Source organism: Abrus precatorius, unplaced genomic scaffold (assembly GCF_003935025.1).
Source record: "Abrus precatorius isolate BTA unplaced genomic scaffold, Abrus_2018 Scaffold8, whole genome shotgun sequence".
NCBI classification, from domain to species: Eukaryota; Viridiplantae; Streptophyta; class Magnoliopsida; order Fabales; family Fabaceae; genus Abrus; species Abrus precatorius.
The window spans coordinates 11,301,902-11,325,216 of record NW_020874428.1 but is presented as its reverse complement, the minus strand read 5'-3'; the positions used below and the strand labels follow the sequence as shown (position 1 = coordinate 11,325,216).

At 30.9% G+C, this 23,315-nt stretch overlaps 1 protein-coding gene across 7 annotated transcripts; it reads left to right on the top strand.

The window, feature by feature from the left end:
* The first annotated feature begins 6,374 nt into the window (after window positions 1–6,374).
* On the top strand, window positions 6,375–16,796 carry LOC113847368 (ubiquitin-like domain-containing protein CIP73). Of its 7 annotated transcripts, none has more exons than XM_027476434.1 (19): window positions 6,454–6,549; window positions 6,688–6,714; window positions 7,429–7,631; window positions 7,735–7,852; window positions 8,154–8,258; window positions 8,387–8,505; window positions 8,652–8,732; window positions 9,221–9,388; window positions 9,486–9,555; window positions 9,629–9,780; window positions 10,545–10,709; window positions 10,791–10,862; window positions 12,494–12,614; window positions 12,682–13,002; window positions 13,087–13,214; window positions 13,298–13,525; window positions 14,621–15,214; window positions 15,979–16,128; window positions 16,274–16,740. In XM_027476434.1, exons 3-19 carry the CDS (start codon window positions 7,503–7,505, stop codon window positions 16,343–16,345), a joined length of 2,793 nt encoding a protein of 930 aa, XP_027332235.1. In that variant the 5' UTR covers window positions 6,454–6,549; window positions 6,688–6,714; window positions 7,429–7,502; the 3' UTR covers window positions 16,346–16,740. The 7 variants fall into 7 exon arrangements, with proteins under 7 accessions (XP_027332234.1, XP_027332232.1, XP_027332238.1 ...); XM_027476432.1 differs by having other exon boundaries at window positions 6,465–6,549; window positions 6,685–6,714; XM_027476433.1 differs by having other exon boundaries at window positions 6,375–6,765; window positions 16,274–16,774.
* The last annotated feature ends 6,519 nt before the right edge of the window (window positions 16,797–23,315 follow it).

Below are 23,315 nucleotides of genomic sequence, written 5' to 3'. Positions count from 1 at the left end.
TTTAGTATTTTATTCATGAAGATAGTTAAAGTTTTAGAATTTTCTCACTAGTTTTACTTTATTTGGAATTATATTGAATTATTTTTAATTTTTCTAAGTTTTTGGTGCATGAAAATAGTATTCTAGGAGCAAAATATTTTGATTTATTTTTGTCTTACTATATGTTATGCTGACTGGTTTCACTTGATTTAGAATTGAAATAAAATATGAATTTTGAATATTTTGTTATCTATAAATGTTTTCCTGGGTACAATGTACTTTAAATTATTTTTGTCTTAACATTCAAGTATGATTTTATTTTATTTATATTTTTATATGAAAGTAGAATTCATAAGGAAAATATGCCCACTGAGTTTGATCAATTTGGAGTTAAAATGAATTACTTGTGATTTTCTCTAGATGTTGTTGTATGAGAGTAATGCTTTTATGCATGTTACTGAAAAATCTATTTTTGTTTTAAAATGTATAAATGGCGTTATTTTATTAGTATTTTTATATGAAAATAGACACTATAAAGAAAATATCAAATAAAATAGTTATGATTTTCAATTTAACTGATTCTGAGAAGTATGTTATTATGAGTGACAGAGATTGTTTAGGACTTGCTCTACAACTTAGAAGTTATAAATTTTTACTTACATTTTTCCTATGAAACTAGATAACCAAAGTGAAAGAATGTCACTGATTTCATGAGTTTTGGTGATGAATTGAATGGTTTATGAGTTTTCCAATATGTTGTCATTAAATTGTGCTATTCTATGTCATGTACTGAGAAATAAAAGCACAAATTGATGTCTTTAAATAGCTTGATTTTGAAAGTATTTTTTTATGAAAATAGACACGTTAAGGAGAATAACCTGACTAGTTTCATATGTTTTAGATGAGAAATGAATTTATTACAAATTTTCTAATGTGCTGGTTGTTAGTGAATTAATCTGAGAGTAGCAGAGATGAATTGAAGTTTAATGAATTCTTTGAAAGCGTTTAAATTTTGATTATAATTTTATATTACTATAGACATTTAAAGGAAGAAAACTTTGGTGATTTCATGATGTTTGGACTTGTATTGAATTAGTTATGAATTTTACAATTTACTTTATGAAATTTGGAAATTTCTTATTGTTAGCCATGTCCATGTAATCTATTGTTCTCTTGAAATAGAGATGTTATAATGTACCTGTAGGACAATTATTGGCTATGTAATTGTTGTGTTTGTGTTTGTGATTGTGAAGAGGTTGAATATGCCATGGTATAGGCGATGAGCAAATAACGTTGGTCTGACTATAAGCGATAGGAGAGTGCCCAAGACTTATGTTTCCCTAACTGTTATCTTTCTTTGTAATGCTTAATAGTTAAATAATTTGGAAAAACATTTATGTGGTATGTAATATTATATTATGTACTTTAAACCTTGTCTTAGGGCATAACTTTATCTATTTATATATATGAAGTATATTGGTGTGTATTTATTTGGGATAAAGTAATTGATAAATGTTTTAATTTATCCCACACCCCCACCTCCTCCCCTTCCCTCATCCTACACCCACAACCTCACCTCCACCCTTTCCCTTTCCCCCACCCCACACCCACACCCACACCCATAATCCTTTCCCTTTCTCCTCTCTATACCCACACCCCCACACTTTTATCTCCACCACCTTTTTTTCCCAAACCACAACCCTTCCCCCTCCCCTCACCTCCATCTTTACCCATTTCTCTATACCGCAACCCCTCTCCCACACTTTCATCTCCACCCTTTCCCGTTATCTCACCTCACAACCCTTCTCTTTCCCATCTATCTCACCCCCACCACACCACTCCACCCAACTCCAACTCCAACTCCCACCCTTACACAATACTTTATTACTAAGATGAAGATGAGGATTTGAAGCAGTCAAATAATGTTGTCATGGGTAATGCCAAGAAACAAGTGCAGGGGATTAAGAAGTCAATCAAATAATGATTATGTTGTGAAGAATGATAGTGGTGGGGATAGTGATGATGGCGAGGGTCAGACACTCTAATGGCAATTTTGCTGATAAAGATTCTAACCTAAATAGTAATGTGAATGGTAAAGAGAATGGAAGTTTTGATGTACACAAGGGGAATGGGTGGGGCAAAGTAGGTATGGGAAGAGGTTGAGCAAGAAGGACTCATTTGTAATTATATAAAATGTGTTAAAAGACTTATTTGTAAATATTAATTTTAAATAACAAAAAATAAATTATGTGACATGTCACATAGGCAGTGACTAAGCCTCGAAAAAGCTATGTAGAGTGTTGAGCTGGTTGTGTCAGTTCAACACTTAACAGAGAGGGGGTTATCATAAAATGATAAACATTTATAGAGACGAAAAATATAATTAAGCCTAATTAGTATTAACATCTTGGCCATATTTACATTAATTGGCAATATTTTTATAAAATTTAAATTACTCAACTGTTAAATTATTGAAATATACGATTATATAAAGATCAATTTAATACAACTAGCTCTTACATAGCAGTTTCTAAGAAAAATAATACATGTTCAAGACAACAGCTTCAAAATAAAATGAATGAATCATTCACTTAGAAATTTATAATCGAGATAATCAATATATGTTAAATTAATGAGTTTGCTAAATAATATAAATAATTTTAATTTTGAAACAATGTCAACAAACATACCATGATCCATCAACATCAACGTAAAAAGATTTGTAAAGAGAAAACAATAGAATTTTGAAGGGTGATTCCAGTAGATTGAAAGGTGTAGAGAGAAAATCATAAGGATACTTACTTGATTAATGATGATAACGACAATCTCCTAGTGCACAATTCCTCGTCTACCTGTTGAGCCTTCCCTCTATGAAAAAATGTATGCCTATTGATGTTCTATAAGAAGAAGAGAGACTACATTTTTGAAATCTTTTTGGGGTTTACAAATTACAATTGGGGTTCTCAATTTTATACCCTAACCTTACAGGAGAAAATCTTTTTTTTTTTTTTTGTTTAACAAGTAAAAGTTTTTCTAACCTTAAATATTTTATATATTTTTTAAAAATATTATTTTTCATTTAAAAATTATATATGTATATATATATATCAAATTTTATTTTTAAAATATTAACGTAAGTTAAATAAAAAATATTTTAAAAATTTTAAAAATTCAAGAATTTTTTTCTTTTAATAATTAATATTTTGTTATATTAAAAATAAGATTATTATTATTAAAATAGAATTTTCAAAAAATTATTAAAATTAAGATACATTGTCATTTAATATATCATATGTTAAATTTGAAAATTGAATATAGATTAATATGTATTAAATTGACAATGATATGAAAATTTTCATAGATAAAACATTTGAAAGTAGGGTATTTAAAAAAATTTTAAAATTAAATAAAATTTATAAATAAGAAATTAGTAAATATTTTAAATGTTTAAATATATTATTATAATAATTTTTTAAGATAAGACTTTTAATTTTAAAAATTAAAAAATAAATCATATGATATTTAGTGAATTAATATAATTATATTTAAAATTATTGTAATCATTTTTGGGATATTATTATTTTAATTTTCAATAGAACAATTATAAAAAATGAAACAGTATAATAACTAATTATTTAATTATTTTTAATGTTATAATTTTATAGTAATATTATAATGTTTATATTTAATTTTATATACTATGATAATTGAATTATTTTAAAACAGATAAATTATATAATAAATTATACTAATTTAATCTCTTTTATATATATTTTATTATATTAAAGATAAATAAAAGTTTAACTGTGTGGATAAGGTAGAAATCAAAATTAGAAGTCAATTTTTTACATAAAAAAATTATAGATTTATGTTTATAATTTAAATATTAGATAACGTAAGTTAAATATTGTTTTGCTTTAAAACCATTTTGTGTTAATGATTTTGATCATAATTATAAAATATATTTTAAACTTATTATAATGAATTATAATTATTTTAAAATTTAGACATAAATTAATAATTATTATTTATTATATTTTAAGAACTTAATTATGTTATTTATAAAAATTATTAATTTTATCTTACTAAATCAACATAATATGATGATAATAGAATAATTCTAACAATTTTATATAACATTCAGTAGTTATTCTATATTTTAAATATTGGCCGACAATAATTTAATATTGTTATTAAACATTTTAGAATAATTTATTCAACAACGATTATAAAATTGTTCTATAGACCTAACTTTTATTTTATAATCATTGTTTATTTTAATTTCAGGTAACATCTAATAATTATAGTTTATTAATTTTAACAATAATTTTAATTTGTTATTTATATGAATTGTATATCATTTTTGATATATCAAAAGTATTTTATATATTTTTAAAATATTATTATTTTTCATTTTAAAATTTATACATACATATATATATATATAAATTAGTTTTTATCTTTTAAAATATTATAAAAATATATATAACATTATAGGCATTTAGATTAAAAATTTTCTAAATAAAAATTTAAAATAATTAAGAAAGTATTTTATTTTTAGTAAAATATATTTTATTATATTAAAAATAAATAATTAAAAAATAATAGAATTTAAGAACAAATTCAATTTGTTGTTATAAAAAATATATATTTTATATATTTTTTGTATTTGGTGTCTGAATAACACTTGTCACAATCTAGCAACAAATTTAGCAACTAACAATATTTTTTACAACTCTATAACAAAATTTGTTAGTGGCCAATTCAGTTACTAAATTTTAAAATTTTCATTTCTACTTTAGACTAGATATATCAATGGCTAATTGGGTTGCTTATAGCTACAAAATGTATTTAGTCATTAACTTTAGTAGTTAATTGCTACAAATTTGTTTTGATAGCTAAATTTGGTGACTAATGGCTATAGATTTTGTTTAGTGGTAAATTTGATTATTATTTGTAACATATTTGTTTTGATTGCTAAATTTTATTATAGATTTGTATTAGTTGCTAAATCATGGCTATTTATCATGAATTTATTTTAAAGATTTTATTAACCTCTGCCTTTATTTATAAATAAAAAAATTTTATAAAAAAATACATAATTATTATATTAAAGTTATAAAAATATAATTAATATTTTTTTAAAAAATTTACTATTATTATTGCTTAGCTTTAAGAGTTAAGATTAACAAAATTTTTATTTTAGTTGCTAAATTTGATGGTTATTTACTATGAATTTGGTTGCTAAATTCTAGATACATGCGTAATGTCTATAATTTCCTTAAGAAAGAAATATCTACAGTACCTCGAGAAAAGCAACGCATTTGAATACAATATAACCAATGAAAACATTTTTCAACTAATCAAAGTTTTCAAACATGGTAGATTGAATTAATTATTTACATCTTCCAAAAGCCTATGAAAACAGTGTTGAATATTAGTTAGAGAGGTTTACAAAGAAATTCACTTTTAAATTTTCGTTTCACGAGGTCTAAACAACGAATTTTATAAATTCTAATTTCACTGCAGTTCAATCTTTCTTTAGTTTGAAAGTTTTGAATCTTTCATCTAAAGCAAAGTTTGACAGCGGTACTCATTGAAATTATGCTTAAAGTATGTCATCGGATGATATGAATGTATTAAATTGAATGAGAATGATACGTAAATTATTTGATATAATTTTTTATATTTATCATGAATATTTATTTTATATTGATAAAATTATATTTTATTTTATTTTTAATTTAAAGTTTATTTTTAAGAGTCTTATATTGTAAAATTAGAATCATTAATATATATTAATTATTGATATTTAACTATTTTTTTTACACTGCATGATAAAAGTATTATTTTAAAATAAATTATATTTTAAATTTATTCAATTTTATTAAATTTTTATCATTTTGATGCATACTATTCGTAATTATAATTAAGTTAAAATAATTTTATTATACGTATAATTATTTATAAAATATAAAATTTTATTATTTAACTATTAAATATATATTTATTTTAAAATAAAATATCACTGTATTGCATATACTGCTAAACTAGTTTAATTAGATTTGTTAATGATAAATTTAGTGTTAAATTTAATTTTTAAGCATTTAATATGGTAAGTTTTTATTAAAAAAAATTACACTTAAAATATAAAAGTATAATAAATATTTTTAAGTGAAAATTATAGTAAAATTAATCATAAAATCTGATGTTAAAATAAATTTTGGTCAAGACGTTGGGATTTTCATGACTTAATTCTTTACTCTCTCTTCTTGTTTGAACCATTACTTAATTCTTTACAAGTTTGCGACAATTGTTTTTGGTCCAAACAAGTTGCAACATTAAATTAAAGGCCGGGGCGAACTGGGCCTGATTGGGCTGTAGAGGATAGCAAGCCCAATTCTAAAACGACTCGTAGACGACTTGTTGCCCCTATTTGGTATTCTATGAGTCTATGACAAGAAATGAATACCTCACGGAGGCATATGTTTATGCATATAGGTGATTACTGATTAGCATTCATAGCATCCTTCCCTTCTCGAAAGATCATCGCCTTCAACTCCGGTGACGGTGAGCACTTTCTTCTCACAATTTCTCTACTCTTTTTATTTTCGCCAAAAACTCTCTAGAGAATCTTCCAAACGTAGATCTTAGCACCTCTTCCAATTCTTTTTCCTACACTAACTCCTTTTCGGTTCTTCATAGTAGCGACGCCAACTTCCCAACTCAGCATAAGTAATTCCCTGTGCTAATTTATTTCTCAACCTCGAATCTCAGTTTCGTAATGTAATTATCGATGCTACTTTTCTTTTAACTCAAATTCTCCCGATTCATATATCAATTTGGTTTTGATATTTGATCATCGTTTTTCGGTGCCTGTACAATGTTATCTGGACTATCAAAATCGACCAATCTTCCATGCATTTAATATTTAATTGCTTTAACGAATCTCGGAATGAATCAACATCTTTGTTGCGTTGCGATTATGTTTCTTATTGTACATAAACATAGCCTCAGTAGAGCGTCTTGATTGCGCATGCGTTGAGCAACATTGTTGTGATGGTCGCCAGTTTGGATAAATGCATCATCAACATCTGTTAGTTCCCAAAAACCTAATTGATGTGTCCCATGACACTATGAGGTTCTTTATGAGTCGTTTGGACGAGTAAAATGATGCATAAAATAATCGTTTTATATTTGGATTACACTAATAACTTTTTATTTACTGTATTTTATAATTGAATGACTGAATATGAAGATTTACTGAGTTTTACATTGCATATCTTTTGCACACATACAAGCATAGTATGTTGTTGTGCTTTTTTCTGCATGACCCTGTTTGGTCGAAGTAGAATGCTAAATATAAGTTCTGCTTTAGGTTATTTTCTGATGCCTCAATTAAATATCTTTGGATGACTAATATGGCCCTACATTTGCCTTTTGTTGTAGTTACTTGGGTATCTTTTTAGAAGGGTCAGTTCTGTCAATTCCTTGGTCCAAGACTTTGCAGCTGAACGATCAGCATGGCAGGTCAATGCTCCAATGAAGGCTCTAGTACTGGAAATATTTCGGCAGAGTGTTCAGATTCAACTGTTCAGCTCAATATTAAGACTCTAGATTCCCGCATCTTCAGTTTTCAAGTGGACAAAAATGTAATCTGTAATCTCTATTCCTGTCATGTTTTTCAAGTCCTTTTCTTAGGTACTATCTGTAGGTTAGGGTATACCTCTAAAACGATCTTCAAAATCATTTCAGATGCCTGTTTCATTGTTCAAAGAGAGAATTGCAAATGAAATTGGTGTTCCAGTTAGTCAGCAACGGTTGATATTTAGAGGAAAAGTCTTAAAGGATGAGCACATTCTATCTGAGTATTGTATCCTTTGAATTGTATATTTTTTTTCTCATCAGCTTCATGCTTAGTGAACCTGGATTTTTCCTAGTTTTAAGATGATGTGTTTTATCTTATAAGTGAAATGCATTATATACATTTGATATCTTCTCTTTATTCAACATCCTTAGTAGTTTGGCTTTTAAAAAACTTGGATTGCACAGAAGGAAAGGCTATGGCTTGAGAAACATTTTTTTTCCGCAAATGGCGAAATGGGTTATTTGAAACCAAACTGTGGTGTTTATCGATTTATTTTATAACCTAACCTAATCCTTAATCATTTAAGATGTTGAGAATGGGCATACATTGCATTTAGTTGAAAGACAACCAAATCAATCACAGACTTCTGGTACAAGCTCTGGTGAGCCAAGTGGTACAAATGGTAACCGAGGTATAACTTAATCCTGTACTGATGGTCTTTTTTTCCCCCCTTGAGGTTATAACCTTTTTAATATGCATATCAAACATCTATTGTAGTATTATTGTACTATGCTAATGATAAATTGCATTATTTGAAAGGAAATGATGTAGCCTCAGGGGCTCCTCGCAACCGTATTGGACAAATTTCACACAGTCTTGTTCTCGGGACTATTAATGTGGTTGAACAAGGTGAAGGCTTTGTTCATGACCTCTCTCGGGTTTGTTACTGTGTTCTTTGCGTCTATCTTGAGTAGTTCAAATTCATGCATGCTATTCCATTCAGTTTTTAGGCAGGTGGTGGAAAATAATGGTTTGCTTTGGTATTGCCTTTGAAACATTATATATTGCTGTATTTTCTTTTCAGGTTATTGGGCAGGTTTTGAATTCTATTGGAAATGGTGGCCAGAGCACTATTAGTGGTCCTAATGCTGTCCAAACTTCTTCGGTTAGTATAACATTTTGCTTTAATAGATGTTCATGTATTGCCATATTTTTCATAATTTCTCTGCACTGAGCAATTGTATGCGCATAGTTAATTTTCTTATCCATGAAAGAATCTGAATTTAGTTCACAGCCATTTTATCGTATAGGTTTTTGATCTCCTTGTTATTTGAATTCTCCTTACAACATGGCATAGTTATTGCTATTTAGGTTCCTTCTACTTATCCATTTGATGTCATCTAATTTTGGAATCTTGATTTTCCATTTTTAGTGCAATGAATAAATCTTATTTCACCTTACAATACTATCATGATATTGTCAAATCCCCTTATTTGTTATCACACTTTACTTTGTGAATAGAATTGATACAGAACACAGACTTTTACACGCAAATTGATAAATAATGTTTTGCTAGATGTATTCTGCAATACATATAACCTTTGAATTGCTAGATGTTTGTATCTAAACTGATACCCAAATCTATCTTGTCAGGCTCTCCCAGGGAATGAAACTGAAGGAATGCATGCTGGAAATCCAAACCTAGCAGGAAATCAAGCACCATCTGGACAGACATTCCCTGGTCAGGCATTCCAATCTATGTCTCATGTTGTTCAGATTCCTATGGCTGCAGGAGCCATACCCCTTCCTTCTCTCAATGCAGTAGGAACATAGTCTCTCTTTTCCATATCCTTCTAATTTTTACTTGTGGAAATTTAAGGCATTCTTGATAACAACTATTTTTTCCCCTTCATTTCAGCCAATTCCTGATTCATTGAACACTCTGTCTGAGTTTATAAATCGCATGGAACAGACACTATCACAAAATGGTAATGATGTTGAAATTGTTTCCCTTTCATTTAATTTGGAAGGACATTGAAATATTTTCATTTGCTTATGCAGGTTATAGGTCAAATCCTTTGTCGACTAACCCTGGAGATCAGCGAGGGGAGTTGCCTTCTAATGCACAAGGGTTGCCAACACTTGAAGCATTAAGCACTGTCTTGCGTCATGCAGAACAGTTACTTGGTGGTCAAGCTGTTGCTGCGCTATCTGTAATTAACATATCCCATTTACAAATATTCATTTTCCCTCTTAAAGATATAAACAGTTTTCTACTATCTGCGACCATAGGATATTAACTGGCAGTAAGACTTGTACATTATAGATTTACTGAAAAAATAAGGATGGATGGAAGTTGCATAGGATAATCCTAAGTAAGTTCAAATTTTGGACAAAATAAAATTGTATTGCACCTTATAAGCATGAATGTGCTATGTATTTGTGTTTGGAGAAATTAAAATACTGTTAAAATGACTGGCATTTGGAGTATGCATATTTCATAGGTTGATTGTGAAAAAAAAAAAATATTTTATGAACTGAAAATAATTGGGAAATTTTTATTTAAGACGTTGAACCACAATAAATTTATTGAAGTGTAACTAAACCTTTACTTTGATGGATGGAAATTACTAATCTTAGTAAGGCTTGGTCTTGTTGGACTGTGTAAGACCTGTAATTTTATCCATCATGTCAGCTGCAGTGTAGTTAAACCTTATTGCATGCTCTCTTGTTAGATAAAAAACCTCTCATTTTCTGATATCTTATTGTCCATCCTTGACCATAACCATTTATTGTTGATGCAATGATACATAAATCTCTAACCAAAACTGATTCTAAAATTATTTCTGTTTAACATGAAAATATTGCTATCATAATGAAGCACATATTTCATTTTAGGATTTGTTGGTCTGAACTAGCCTACTATTTTCATCCTTTATCTTATCTGATTATTTTTACTTGTAATTTGCGACTCTAGCATATTGCAGGACGCTTGGAAAGAGAGGGTACTTCTTCTGATTTACAAATCAGGGGTCAAATACAGTTAGAGTCAACACAAATAGGAGTTGCTATGCAGCATTTGGGTGCACTTCTACTTGAACTTGGCCGAACAATGTTGACACTGCGTATGGGGCAGTCTTCTGTATGTTTTCATTCTTTTCTTAGGTGATTTGATATACTGTATTGTATCAACATCTCACTTGTGATCATGCTCAATTTTCAGGCTGAATCTGTTGTTAATGCTGGACCAGCAGTTTATATTTCTCCAGCCGGGCCAAATCCTATAATGGTGCAGGTTTGTCAGTTATATTTGATCTATTCTGATTTTCATTAGTGGTGATGCCACATGCCAAGTTCAATTATTTTAGCATTAGCTGGTGTTTTGATCAAGTTCATTAACCTGCAGTGAACTATTCGCTGTTGATATTTCATATTTCAGAACTGGAAAGTATAAATTCTACATGATTAGCATGGTTTAACATCAAATGAATTGTTGATAAAGGATTGAATTTGAAGATTCGAGGACAGTTGATAACCGTTTCATTTAAAAACCACATTTTGGATACGATGTTTCATTAAAATATTCATTGTGCTACATGAGTCTCGCAAAACTTTTGCTGCATTCAACTTTTCATATTGGAATAGATTTTGTATTTGACTTTTAACAGTTAACATATTTTACTGTATGATTGATTGGAAAATATATACACATTACCCTGTATGCTTAAGACTTGATGCAGTCAGAAACAATATAAGCTAAATTTCTGCTAATATGCAAGAAAAAATGGTTGATATTCATTTAATTAGATTGTACCAAAGTAAAATCTGTTGGTAAAATGCCAGATTTCTGACTTCTTCCTTTGTGGGCTATTTTGTTAGTAAAATTGGGCTTGTTAGAGAGAACCCAAAGATCTCCAAGAATAAAGAGTTCAATAACTTTTATGAAAATTGATGCTTATGCTATATTTTAACTGCAAACTAGTTACTACACTTAAAAAAATAACTGCTCTAAGCTATCCATCCTATGAAATATAAGATATAGAAAACTGCCCATCCTAAGAAAAGTCGTCATAGAATCATTCAAACATAGGAAAACTGCCCATACCAACAGGTGATAGTATCAGTCTAACGGATTAAATTATTTATTATCTAAGCATATAATACACTAAACAAGCACAGAGCATGCAAGGTTTTCATTGTGTTACGAACATGGAGTTGATGAAGTACTAATGCCAAAAACTAAAGACATTAAGTGAAGATGTTACTTGAAGTGTGGATAATGTTTAGGTCCACCTATCTTGTGCTGAAATTCAACCTTATAATTATTAGAGGAAGTATTGAACTCCAGACCATTTGATGATAAAAGCTGTGATATCATGTATGAACCGACTATCCCAAAAGCCTAAGCTGTTGGTGAAAACACGTGATTGGTGTTTATATTCTCTAACAAAGCATAATATTATGTAGGCATAATAGTTGACACTTGATTCTTCAATTCTTCCTTTGCTTTTGCTGACAAAGTGACAAACCATATCCTAAGGCAATATTTTAGCAACCAAGATTGATTGATCTGAGACCATAATACTAGCACAACCATGAGGGTGAGAAAAAAATTCAGATTATTAGATTACTCGAACACATTAATATAACAGTGGAGTCATAGACCTATCTTTTGCATCTTCCTAACTGATTGTTGGTGTTGCAGTATTGGTAATTTGAATTTCAATCATGTTATTTGGGGTCATGCCATTCAGTCATGGTTCACTGGGGTTGGGTAATTGTGTGTGCTCATAGAAGTTCATGTTCATCACTGAAATCTACAGTATATTTAATGATGACTTCACTGAAACTTGTTCCTATCTCTGAATTGTTTGATAGTTTTTATATTTATCATTTCTGGTTCTGCTGATACTGTGCTATTTTCAGCCTTTTCCACTTCAGACAAGCTCCCTCTTTGGTGGTCCTGTTCCCTCTTCAACTCCTGCAACTTTAGGAACCATTGGTATTGGAAATGCTCCTAGGAACGTAAACATTCATATACATGCTGGTAAATAAAACTAATTGTACTTCTACCTTTGAAATATCCAACTTCCATTAATTTTGCTTCCTACCAGGTACCGCCCTTGCACCAGTGGTTTCAACAATTGGTTCTAGACCAAATAATGGAGAAGGGACAAGAAGTGAACGCCGTAGTGAGCCTGGCTCTGGTGATTCAGGTTCAACACGAGTATTACCTGTTAGAAATGTTGTAGCAGCTACTCTCCAACCACACCCTCCTGGTGTTGGAGTCTCTAGTAGCACACAAACTGGGTTTGGTGTTTCTACTTCACAGCCTCCTTCTGATTCAGCTTCATTGTCATCTGTTTTGGCTGAAATAAATTCTCGCCTTAGAAACGTTGTTGGTAACATGCAAGGAGATAACATGGTTCCATCAGGTGGTGACCAATTTATTGTTTTGATACATGTAGTCTCTCAATATGTTAGCATGTAATTTCAAAATACATTTTGCATCCTGTCAGGTCAAGTGGAATCAAACAGCAGAGACTTGTCTTCTGTATCTGAATCAGCATCTGCACAGGGAAATGAACAAGAAGATACAATGGGGATGAATGGCTATGGCTGTGCTTCTGAAAGCGGAGCACAGAAGGTAATACTTTTGCTTCTACCTGGTGATACATCTGTCCCCAACATGTGCTTGAATTGATATATTTGCCTCTCAATCACAACCAGCCCCAAACTGAGGCAGTCCAAACCTGTAGTAATGACGAGAGAGATGTTTTGGTTAACGAACTAGTTTCAAGTTCTTCCAACCAAGATTTACAAAGTGGTTCTGGTGGAGAAACAACAGTAAGATCAGAAAAAGAACAAGATGCCCCATCTGTAAGTGAAAGACAAGATGTAATTGAACCTGCCAAAGCTGCTCCGCTAGGATTGGGTCTTGGTAGTTTAGAGCGCAAGGTAAGATTATTGGTTTCGTTTTGTTAATAAAATGCCTGAATTTCCCAATTTGATGTGGTATACTGGGCATATAGATTTTTTGCTATGATGATTGAGTGGTATGTGTGTAGTGTTTGAAAGGCTGCTGAACGAGTGTTCTGATTCTCTTCAAATTCATATTTGCCTTTGCTGAAGTTACATAATATTATGTCTTTTGCAGCACTCACCTCCACTCTATATTTTATCTACATGAACACATTATATTATCCAGTATGTATTGCTATAAAGTAATCAATTTAAACATCCTCTGAAAACTAGCGCAGGTGAAAGTCTGTAGGATTGTGTCTTGGCAATTGAAGAAAATATTTTTACTATGTACTTGTTAGAAACTGAAAACATATAGACACTTAGAGTGTGATAGTTTTATGATACTGGTTCATCAGATGCCTCATTAGATGTTAGTAACTTAGTATACTTGGATGTATCAAACTCAAACTGTGACTTTTAGCTATAAATCCCATTCTTTGGGCAGGCATTTGGTTGATGAAAAGCCATTTTGCTGCTTATATCAAATCTAGTGCCATTCTTTTAACCTGAAGATAATTTTGGTGCACATCCACGGCTGTACCAAATTTAATGTGTGGGGATGCTTATATAAAACTGTAGAAATTTCAGTTTGCCACGACAGGGGCTGGTTTATCATGAAAGGCTCCCATGCCCTTCTCCAACAGTTGTGTGGGGCTTGCTCGCATTGTTCTGGAAACATTTATTTATTTTTAAATATTTTACATATGTGGTGTGGAATGGGGATATTGATTTACTTTTAGTTTGGGAACTTGCACTACAATGGATGGATTACTGATAAACCATTCATTTGGCGGGAGCAATGTGTTGTGAAGAAAATTGAAAACTAATGAAATTTTGAAACATATGGAGTGCGTTATGTAATTTTTTACACAATGTCATTGTCAGCAATGCAGTATGAACATAATGAATTTAAGCATTACCAGAGTCTCAATTGGCATGATTTGGAACTTCTAATATCTTACGCTCTTTTAACACATTGCATGACTATATTCTTGACTTATCCTTTGTAAATTTGAATGCCTAAAACAGCGGAGAGCTAGACTTCAACCTTCTGTAAGTAAAGGTGCTGACAATGGATCATCCAGTTCCTCTGTCAATCAAAATCAGCAAACCACAACAGATGGTCAACATATATTGCAAACCCTTGCGAGTCATGGATCTTCTGAAAATTCAAGAAATGCTAATGGTCCATCTCAGCGGCCCTTACCCTCCAGTGATCGCCCAATTGATGTAGCTGGTTTAATGTCTCAGGTTTTACATAGTCCAGCTTTGAATGGTTTGTTGGAGGGAGTTTCCCAGCAAACTGGAGTTGACTCACCTGATGGCTTGAGGAATATGTTGCAACAGTTCACACAGAGCCCACAGATGATGAACACAGTCAATCAAATTGTCCAACAGGTTGGCAGTCAGGATGTGGGTAATATGTTTGCAGGAATGGGAAGAGGGCAGGGTGGTGGTATTGACTTGTCAAGGATGTTTCAACAGATGATGCCCATTGTATCTCGAGCCCTTGGTGGTGGAAATCCTCCCTCACTATTTTCTGGTGCAGAAGCAGAACCCCATGCACCCTACAGAGATGGAACAGTTAACAGAGATGAATATTCTGATAATCCAAGTTCACAGGTTTGTATAGATGTACTAACACTGGCCATATTACTAGGCTTCCATGTTTAGTAACTTCAGTGAGCTGTTAAGAACAAACATTTTCTGTGGATAGATAGTTGTGGCACCAAATGAAAGTCCTCTTCCATTAGTTTTGGTTTACTGGATTCTAATATATATTAGATTCTCCTCCTCTCCCATTTATGGTATGAGCTGTCAGTTTCTTCTTTGACAGCAATTTAACATGAAAATAGTCAAGTATCATTAACATGTTGCATTCATGTGACAACTTGATGCTGTATCTTTGGTTTTGTTCTATGAATTGTTCTGGCAGTACTTCGTTGATTTTTGACAATGGTGGTTTCTAAGTCCTACATGGAGCCCACTTGTACCTCCCAACATCCCTGAAAAGGATTTTTGGCTGCAGGCAACATTTTTAAATAATTTTTTGGTTATCAACAATGAAGTTGCAAAATAAGGGAATTTTGGTAAAAAAAATTCAGGCACAATATGATTTTATTTTTGGCCTTGTCAGGAGGGCTGAATTGTATCTCTTCCTCTTTTTATTTCGTCATGTCCATCTCTGACAGTCCTGCCATGCTACACCTGAGTCATAAATTCTTATATTCTTTTGTTGTATTTATCATCAATGATCTTCCTTATGTTAGTCTTATATGTGGAGTGTTGTTGCTAAATGAAGCATGGCTATATATTAATACATCTATTTTATAAGCTGAAAGACCGTATTAGTAGTCATATTATGACTTTTTCCTTATCTTCTCCAGCTTCAACCTCTGGCTGAGAGAATTGAGCACCTCTGTCCACCCACCGATGTTTTCCGTGCAGTTGCTGAAAATGCTGTCCAGCTATCTGGCAGTGGAAGTGCTTCTAACGATCTTCTGGATGAGTTATGCAGCAATGAGAGTCTTGCCAGGGTAAGCGTTCACTTTATGTGATATGTTTTGCGAGCTGAAAGTTGCTTGTTGGACTGCCTTTATATGTTGATTTGTAAACCACTTAAGCTTTTACTTGATTATTTGTACACAATCTCGTCAACAATTGACTTTCTTGGTTATGCAGGAATATGTGGAGATGTTGCGATGTGATGTAAGTCAGCTGCTCAAGGGACATTCTGAACCGGACAAATCCTAAGCTCTGAATGGATAGTATTTTAAATTCATTGCCTCTATTTCGTGTCAACTCTTAACCTTCCTGAAAGTCCTAGAAAATGAGTTTTGGCGTGTTGTGCCCTTAATAATGTAATTGGTCTGGATCATTTTGAAGGACTTCCAGATCGTGTGTGAAAATTAATATATACCACATGCCTGACGGTTGTTTCAAATGTAGCATTGAGGCGTTTAATGGCCTCCACTGTCATTTTTATTTAATATCCTTTTAACTATACGCTCTTTGGGGCTTAATTCGGACAGTGGATGCTTGTATCAGTCTTTGTACATCTAGTTCTTCCATTATTTTCAGTACTGAATGACTGAATGCGCCATTGCATTGCAGCAATTTTTTGTGTTTTAATTTGTTATGCTTTATCTTTAAAGGACTGAAATATAATATATTTTACGCTGTACTGAAATATGCTTCCATTGTTTTAATTTGTAACTTTGTTAATGTTTTAATCTGGGCGGGGATTCGTTCATTTTTCTAATTAATTTACGCTGGATTGAAATATAATACATTTTAAGAACAGGGGATTCTACCATTTTCAAAAAAAAAAAAAAAAAAAAGCATTTTCGGACAATGTTCTCATTGTGCATTAAAATCACGACATTTGGTATGTATGATTATTTTTCACTTTTATATAACTTTTGGAGATAACAGTTAGAGAAAATTGTCAATTTTTTACTGTTAACTGTAAGAGTAGATAAGAAGAGAATAACAAATGTTTGTTCCCGCTCTTTGGCAATGAATGTCAATGCTGACCTACGGTGAAATTCGGCAATTGCATTGTATTTGATTTCTTACCAAATGAAAGTGGTTTCTAAACATTTTCTTAGTTATCGGTGAACTTCTGTTATGCAGGCAGAGGAATTTCTCGCTCTGTTAGCAATTTAATCTAGGAAGAAAGAAATACCTTAAAAACTTTTTTTTATTTGAGAGTTCTTTAAAATTAAAAAAAAAGGAGAAATTTTCTTATATGTTCTCTAAAATCTAATATATTGTGAGTTTGTTTATTTTTAAAAAATTAACATTTTAAACTCTTTTCTTTCTTCTTCTAAACATTTAAATAAAACCTTAAAGATTATTTAGACAGATTTTAGAGGTGAAGAGGGAAGAGTAATATTTCATTTTTAAATTAATAAAATTATATATTATCATAAAAAATAAAAAATAATATATTACATGTATCTTAATTTATGATTTCATTTTAAATTTTTTAAAAAATATTAAGAGCTTTAAACTCAGCTTTTAAGAGCTTTTTGGCTCTTGGTTTCAACGAGATTGTTAGAGTGCCCAGTTGCAGTTTGTTTTCTTTGTTTGAAATTGATGTGTTCCTGAAGGCCGAAGTCCATAAATATACCGGGTAGTATGCTGGTTTGGAAGTCGAGCTTGCATGGGAGAATGAGAAGGTATTAGAAATTGATACAAATTTCTAGAATAGTCTAGAAAAAATACTAAGAACAATCTAGGAAAAACTAATTGTATCTTCTAGTATGTAGATGCTTCTAGAGAAAGTTCTAGAATATTGTAAATCTTCAAGTTTCTAGATAGCTCTAGTATATTGAACCAAATGGTGGATGATGCCTATAAATAGGCATGCTACCTCATTGTAAATGCAATGAAGAAGAAGTAATCAAGACAACAATTCTCCATCTCTTGAGTCTCTTACTAAAACTTCTTCAACTACTATTTTCAACTATTCCTACTAACACATTTCAACTATCTTACTCATCTCACCTACACTAAAAACTATCAGAAGGGAATAACATTGACTTCTTTGGTATCATCTCTCCACTTCGAACAGTTCTCATTCGATCATTTGCGTCAACTCAGCTTTAACTAACCTTTACGTTGTTTTGATTCAATCATTGCAAATGAATACTTTGGCTGAAGACGTCGAACGGTACAGTTCAGTCAAACTAAACCAACAAAGGATTTATTGAATAATAATTAGCTGTTAGTATTACCGCAAGTTGTTTCGACCGTTTGCTCCAATGCACCCTTGAAGAGGCGAAGAACATTGCTAGCTCTGCTAAGCTTCGCACGTTAGTTTTGTAGCCAATTTGCTTCTTGTTAAATGCATATATCGGATCAGCCAATAAACAATGTCAATTCTTGTCACGTTCACAAAACACACGGTACTTCTGCCGCATGTTGTTGCTTTCTTTGTCTTTGAGGATGTTTGTTGCCATCAGTACATTGATTTGCTTTTGTCTTTTAGACAGTGCTTTTTGTTCTGCATGCACGTTATGAACCTTGTATCTGGTGACAACCTGTATGCTGGAATGCTGCATGTTCCGGTGTGGGTTTGGAAGAGGTTGAGAAATGATATTCAATAAATGTGTATGATATTTTCTTAAAATGAGAAAATGTTAAAAAAAACCTATGTCTCTGATTAATTACAAAAACTCATGGACTACTTTCAAAGTTTCCAATGCTGAAATCAGCCTTATGTCACACTTTATTTTTTATATAATTAAGATTTGATCTCTCAAAATTCATATTTTTTTTATTTGACATTTCATTTTTAATATTTTAAATAAATTTTTTTATAAAATATTATTTTACTACAAGATGCTTCCTTGAATTCTTTTTAAAATTTTTTTTTTTAGTCTTTTTAAATATTACAAGCTTTTCATTTAATTCTTCATTTTAGGATAACTAAATAGAAAATTCATTATATTTATGAGGATCAAATGAAAAATTTTAAAATATTTAAGGAAATCAAATAAAAAGTCACAAAAAATATATTATAAAAAATCATTTGAACATATTTTTAAAAAAAAGACTAAATAAAAAATTAAAAAAAATTTAGAGCTAAAAAATATAATTAAATTTTTTTATACTATTTCCTGTACCTTTCCTTTTATGGTTTTTTTATTTTTGATAATAAAAAAGAAAGCTTGAAAGACGCAGTACTAAAACTTTTACCGTATTAGTCAATAAAAATTTTCTACACAAAATAAAAACTGAAAAATTTTCTCAAAACTTCAATTGCAAATTTACGTATTAGACAGAAAGTTAGGATGGTAAGGAAGAAAAAGAAAAGTGAAAAACTTTTTTCTTATTTATCAATGTGATGACCTGCGAGGATTTCCTTCAAGGATTCAGCAACAGCAACACCTAAAGGGTAATAATAATTTTATAGTAGTATTTGTTATGTATTCATAGATTTGAGAGGACATTATAAATTTAAAAAGATAAAAATTATATTACACATTTTATAAATATAGATGAATAAATTTGATTAAATAAATAAATAAATTGAGAAAACTTGAAATAATTTATAAATTTACTAAAAATTGTTATTTTTTTAGAAGAAAAATAATCTAAGCCAAAATTTTAGATAATTAGCTATATTTTAAATCATATATACTTTTATTAAAGTTATATTTACTTTATATATAACTACTTTAAAAAATAATAATAAGTTTACTCGACTAATATCAATATTCAATGGTGTATCATATTTTTTTATTTAGTGTTAAAATTTATTAAAAACTATAAAAATTATATAAATGTTATTTTTTTTATATTCTTAAATTAATATTTTTCTTATATTTTGTTAATTTTTAATAAAATTTAGCCAAATAATTAGTGTTAACTTTTCACATATTTAACTCATACTCGTACAAACACAATTGATGAATTACCTATCTTTCAGAATTCAAACTTTGAGTTACAAAGATTAATTGAATTCATTTTTAATATTGTCCAAAGGCTTGCCACAGTAGTAGCTAATAATAGCCCACATGCTCGACTTAAAAGAACTATAGTGAAACCAAATTGCATGAAAGATTATCATGTTTGATATTTATTTGTTTGTTATTGAATTAAGAAAGGTAATATTTATTTGCTTGTTATTGAATTAAGAAAAGTAGCTAGTGACTCATTGATTATTAGTTGATAGGTGGATGGTAATCCTCTTTTCATGTAACGACCTACCTTTTATATAAGAAAGTGTAAATTGAAATGCAAGAGGCATATAATTATTCAGTTACAATTTTCTTGTTTCTTTTCCCTCGCTTGCTATTTTATGGAGAGTCTCCCTCTCTCGAACTAGGGAAACTTTAAAACTATGATGTCTATCATTGGTGCTTTTCATTACTTCCTATGCCTCTCAAACTAGCCCATTTCTCAAAAGAAGCTTTAAATTCTATTTATGAGAAGCTAGCATCACTCTAACTTCATATCGATAATTCACAAGATTCTCTATGAACAACTATGGACATAAGACATAAAGCTTTATCTACTATCATTGCTTGTCTTTTGGACAAGATTATTTCCCTCTTTGACCCTTAACCACCACCTTCATTGCAACCACCCCTCCTTTTTCCATACCCTTCCCATTCACACCCAAGCTCCCTAAATTACTAATGCCCACCTTTGATGGCATTGATGTCCTCGATTGGATTTTCCAGGTAGAGTAGTTGATGTGATCCAGTCTAAGCACCCAGCAGAGACGAGAGAGTTGGAGGCTTGCCATGAGCCTATGACCAGGGTTAGGGCCAAGAAAGCTCAACAGGCCTTATCCACACTTGTAGTACATTTAGAGGCCCACCACATGGAGGTCATAAGATCACACATGTATACGCTTTTTACTTGCATTGTTCATGTTTAGAAGAGTTTATTTTTGGGCCTTGTATTTTGGCTGTGGCCTCGGGAAGCCCATTAGGCTTTAGGATGGAGTCTCTTGTATTTTGTTTGGGCATGTATTAGGCCATGTTTCAGGGTATGTACTCACCCAATCCCCATCCCCTTTCTTTTCCTTGTTTTGGCGGCCCATTATAGACCTTTTTGGGGCCTTGAGTTAGCTTGCCTATATATAGGTTAAGCTTCTTTGTAAATTTTCATATTAAAATCATTTGATGCATTTTTAGAATTTGTCTCCTCTTAGAGTGAGTGAGTTTCTCTCTAAATTTTCTCATTGAAAATTTCATAACCACACTCTTATCATGGATTCTTCCAAGTGGTGAGTTCATTACTACTTATCTCTAATGCTTTGGAGTGGTGTGTTGCATTATTCTTCCATTTTCCTTACTTTCCACTTGCCTTTTATTCTTCTTTGGTGCTAGATCTGTGGATTGCCACACATATATGCTCAAACCTTAGATAAAGTTATCTTGGACAGTCTTATTTCTTGGTCATTCTTGAAGAAAGCTTGAAGGATCACATAATGTGATATCTAGAGCCTCCTCTAAGAGGTATTGTTTCTGCAAATTCTATATTGATCTAGTTGTTATTTCCAAAATTTGATTGCATATTCTCCTTCTACACCTTCATTTTATTAGAAATCCTTTGGCTAAACACGTTTCTGCACTTTGTTTTCCATTTGGTGCCAAATTCAATTGAATTTAAAACATAGATCTACTTAGATCTGTTTGAAATTTTGATGATCAGATTTCATATCTAAAATCCTCATTCCATGAGGCAACAAAATCTTGTAAAATGATTCAAAATCTAAACACTTTCAAATCTGCATTTAAAATTTTCTTGCATTTCCACCGATTGATTCTTGTTGCAAAGTGTTTCTAAGAGTCTAATTGTATGTTTAATTGGTTTAGACTCAAAAATTAAACTCAAATTCTACAAAAAAACTCAATAACTCTATTTGGTAGTTTCTTTCAGTGCCAAAATCTTTTTTTTTTTCAGATTTGCATTTTAAAATTTCTTGTATTTTTACCGATTGATTCTTGTTGGAATGTGTTCCTAAGAGTTTAATTGTATGTTTAATTGGTTCAGATTTGAAAATTGAACTCAAATTCTACAAAAAAAAAAAAAGTCACAGATTTTGTTCGATTATGTGCTATTTTTTTCTGCCAAATTCTATACATGTGTTCTTGATGATTTAATTTCATTTTTGTGCACACTGTTTGCTGAATCCATAAGATGCAAATTTGAATAACAAATTGTGTTTTGCACCATTAATTGTGAAGATCTTAGACATGAAAAAAATCTGCAATCCGTGTCCTTCTTTCTTGTTGTTTTGTGTTGTTCCTTCAATGTTTGTCATGCTTATTATTCCATGCCAACTAAGTAGGATTTGGTTTGAGTTGACTACTGCACGAGGTTCACTTAGTTGTTATGATTAGAGATTCAAAGAAAATAATTGGAACAAAAATTCTGAACAAAGCTTGTTTTAATTGAATCAAAATTTGGACAAAGGCTATTGTACAACAAAAATTGAAAAGAAAAAGTGAGCAAATCAAAGGTAAAAAAAAAGAGAAAGACATACTGCAAAATAATACATAGTGAATCTAGAAAAAAAAAAGTGAAAGAAATTGTGGTTTGTTGTTGAAATTCACATGAACCTGAAGCTTACTCATAGATGTGATTTGTGCTTCCTTGATCTAACTTAGCATTCTATATACCTTGCTGCACTTCTTTTGATTGTTGCTTACATTAAGTGTTACCCACCCATGGTAGCATAATAAAAGATGAATAAGAGTTGAATGGTTGTGGATTCTTTTCTTTGGAAATTTCATTGAGAACTCAAGTGTGTATTGAGTGTAAACACATGAGTTGAGTGAAGAGCACCCAAAAACCACACACATACCCTTATTAATTATAATTATACTAACTTTGTGTGTTCTTTGTGAGCTTGATCCTACTTGGAGACAACTTGAATATTGTAATTTTCCTTGGAGCAAAGCCTAGTAACTTGGGGTGAAGGGACTATTTTAGTTTCTTTTACTCCTTGTATTTGGAGAATTATACTTGCTTGGGAGTTAGAAATTTACAATTCTTGCAAGTAGATCACTTGTAGTAGGTTGAATTTTACCTTGTAAGTGGACATTGGACTTGGATTTTTAAGTAGTTATAAGATAATTTACGCATAGGCCTTAGTTTAAATTTTGCACACGAGTAGTATATGCTAGTTTAGGCTTGTGTGATTGATTTAAAAGCTTTATGATTAGGGTTACTGCATATTCAGGTGTTGGACTAAGAT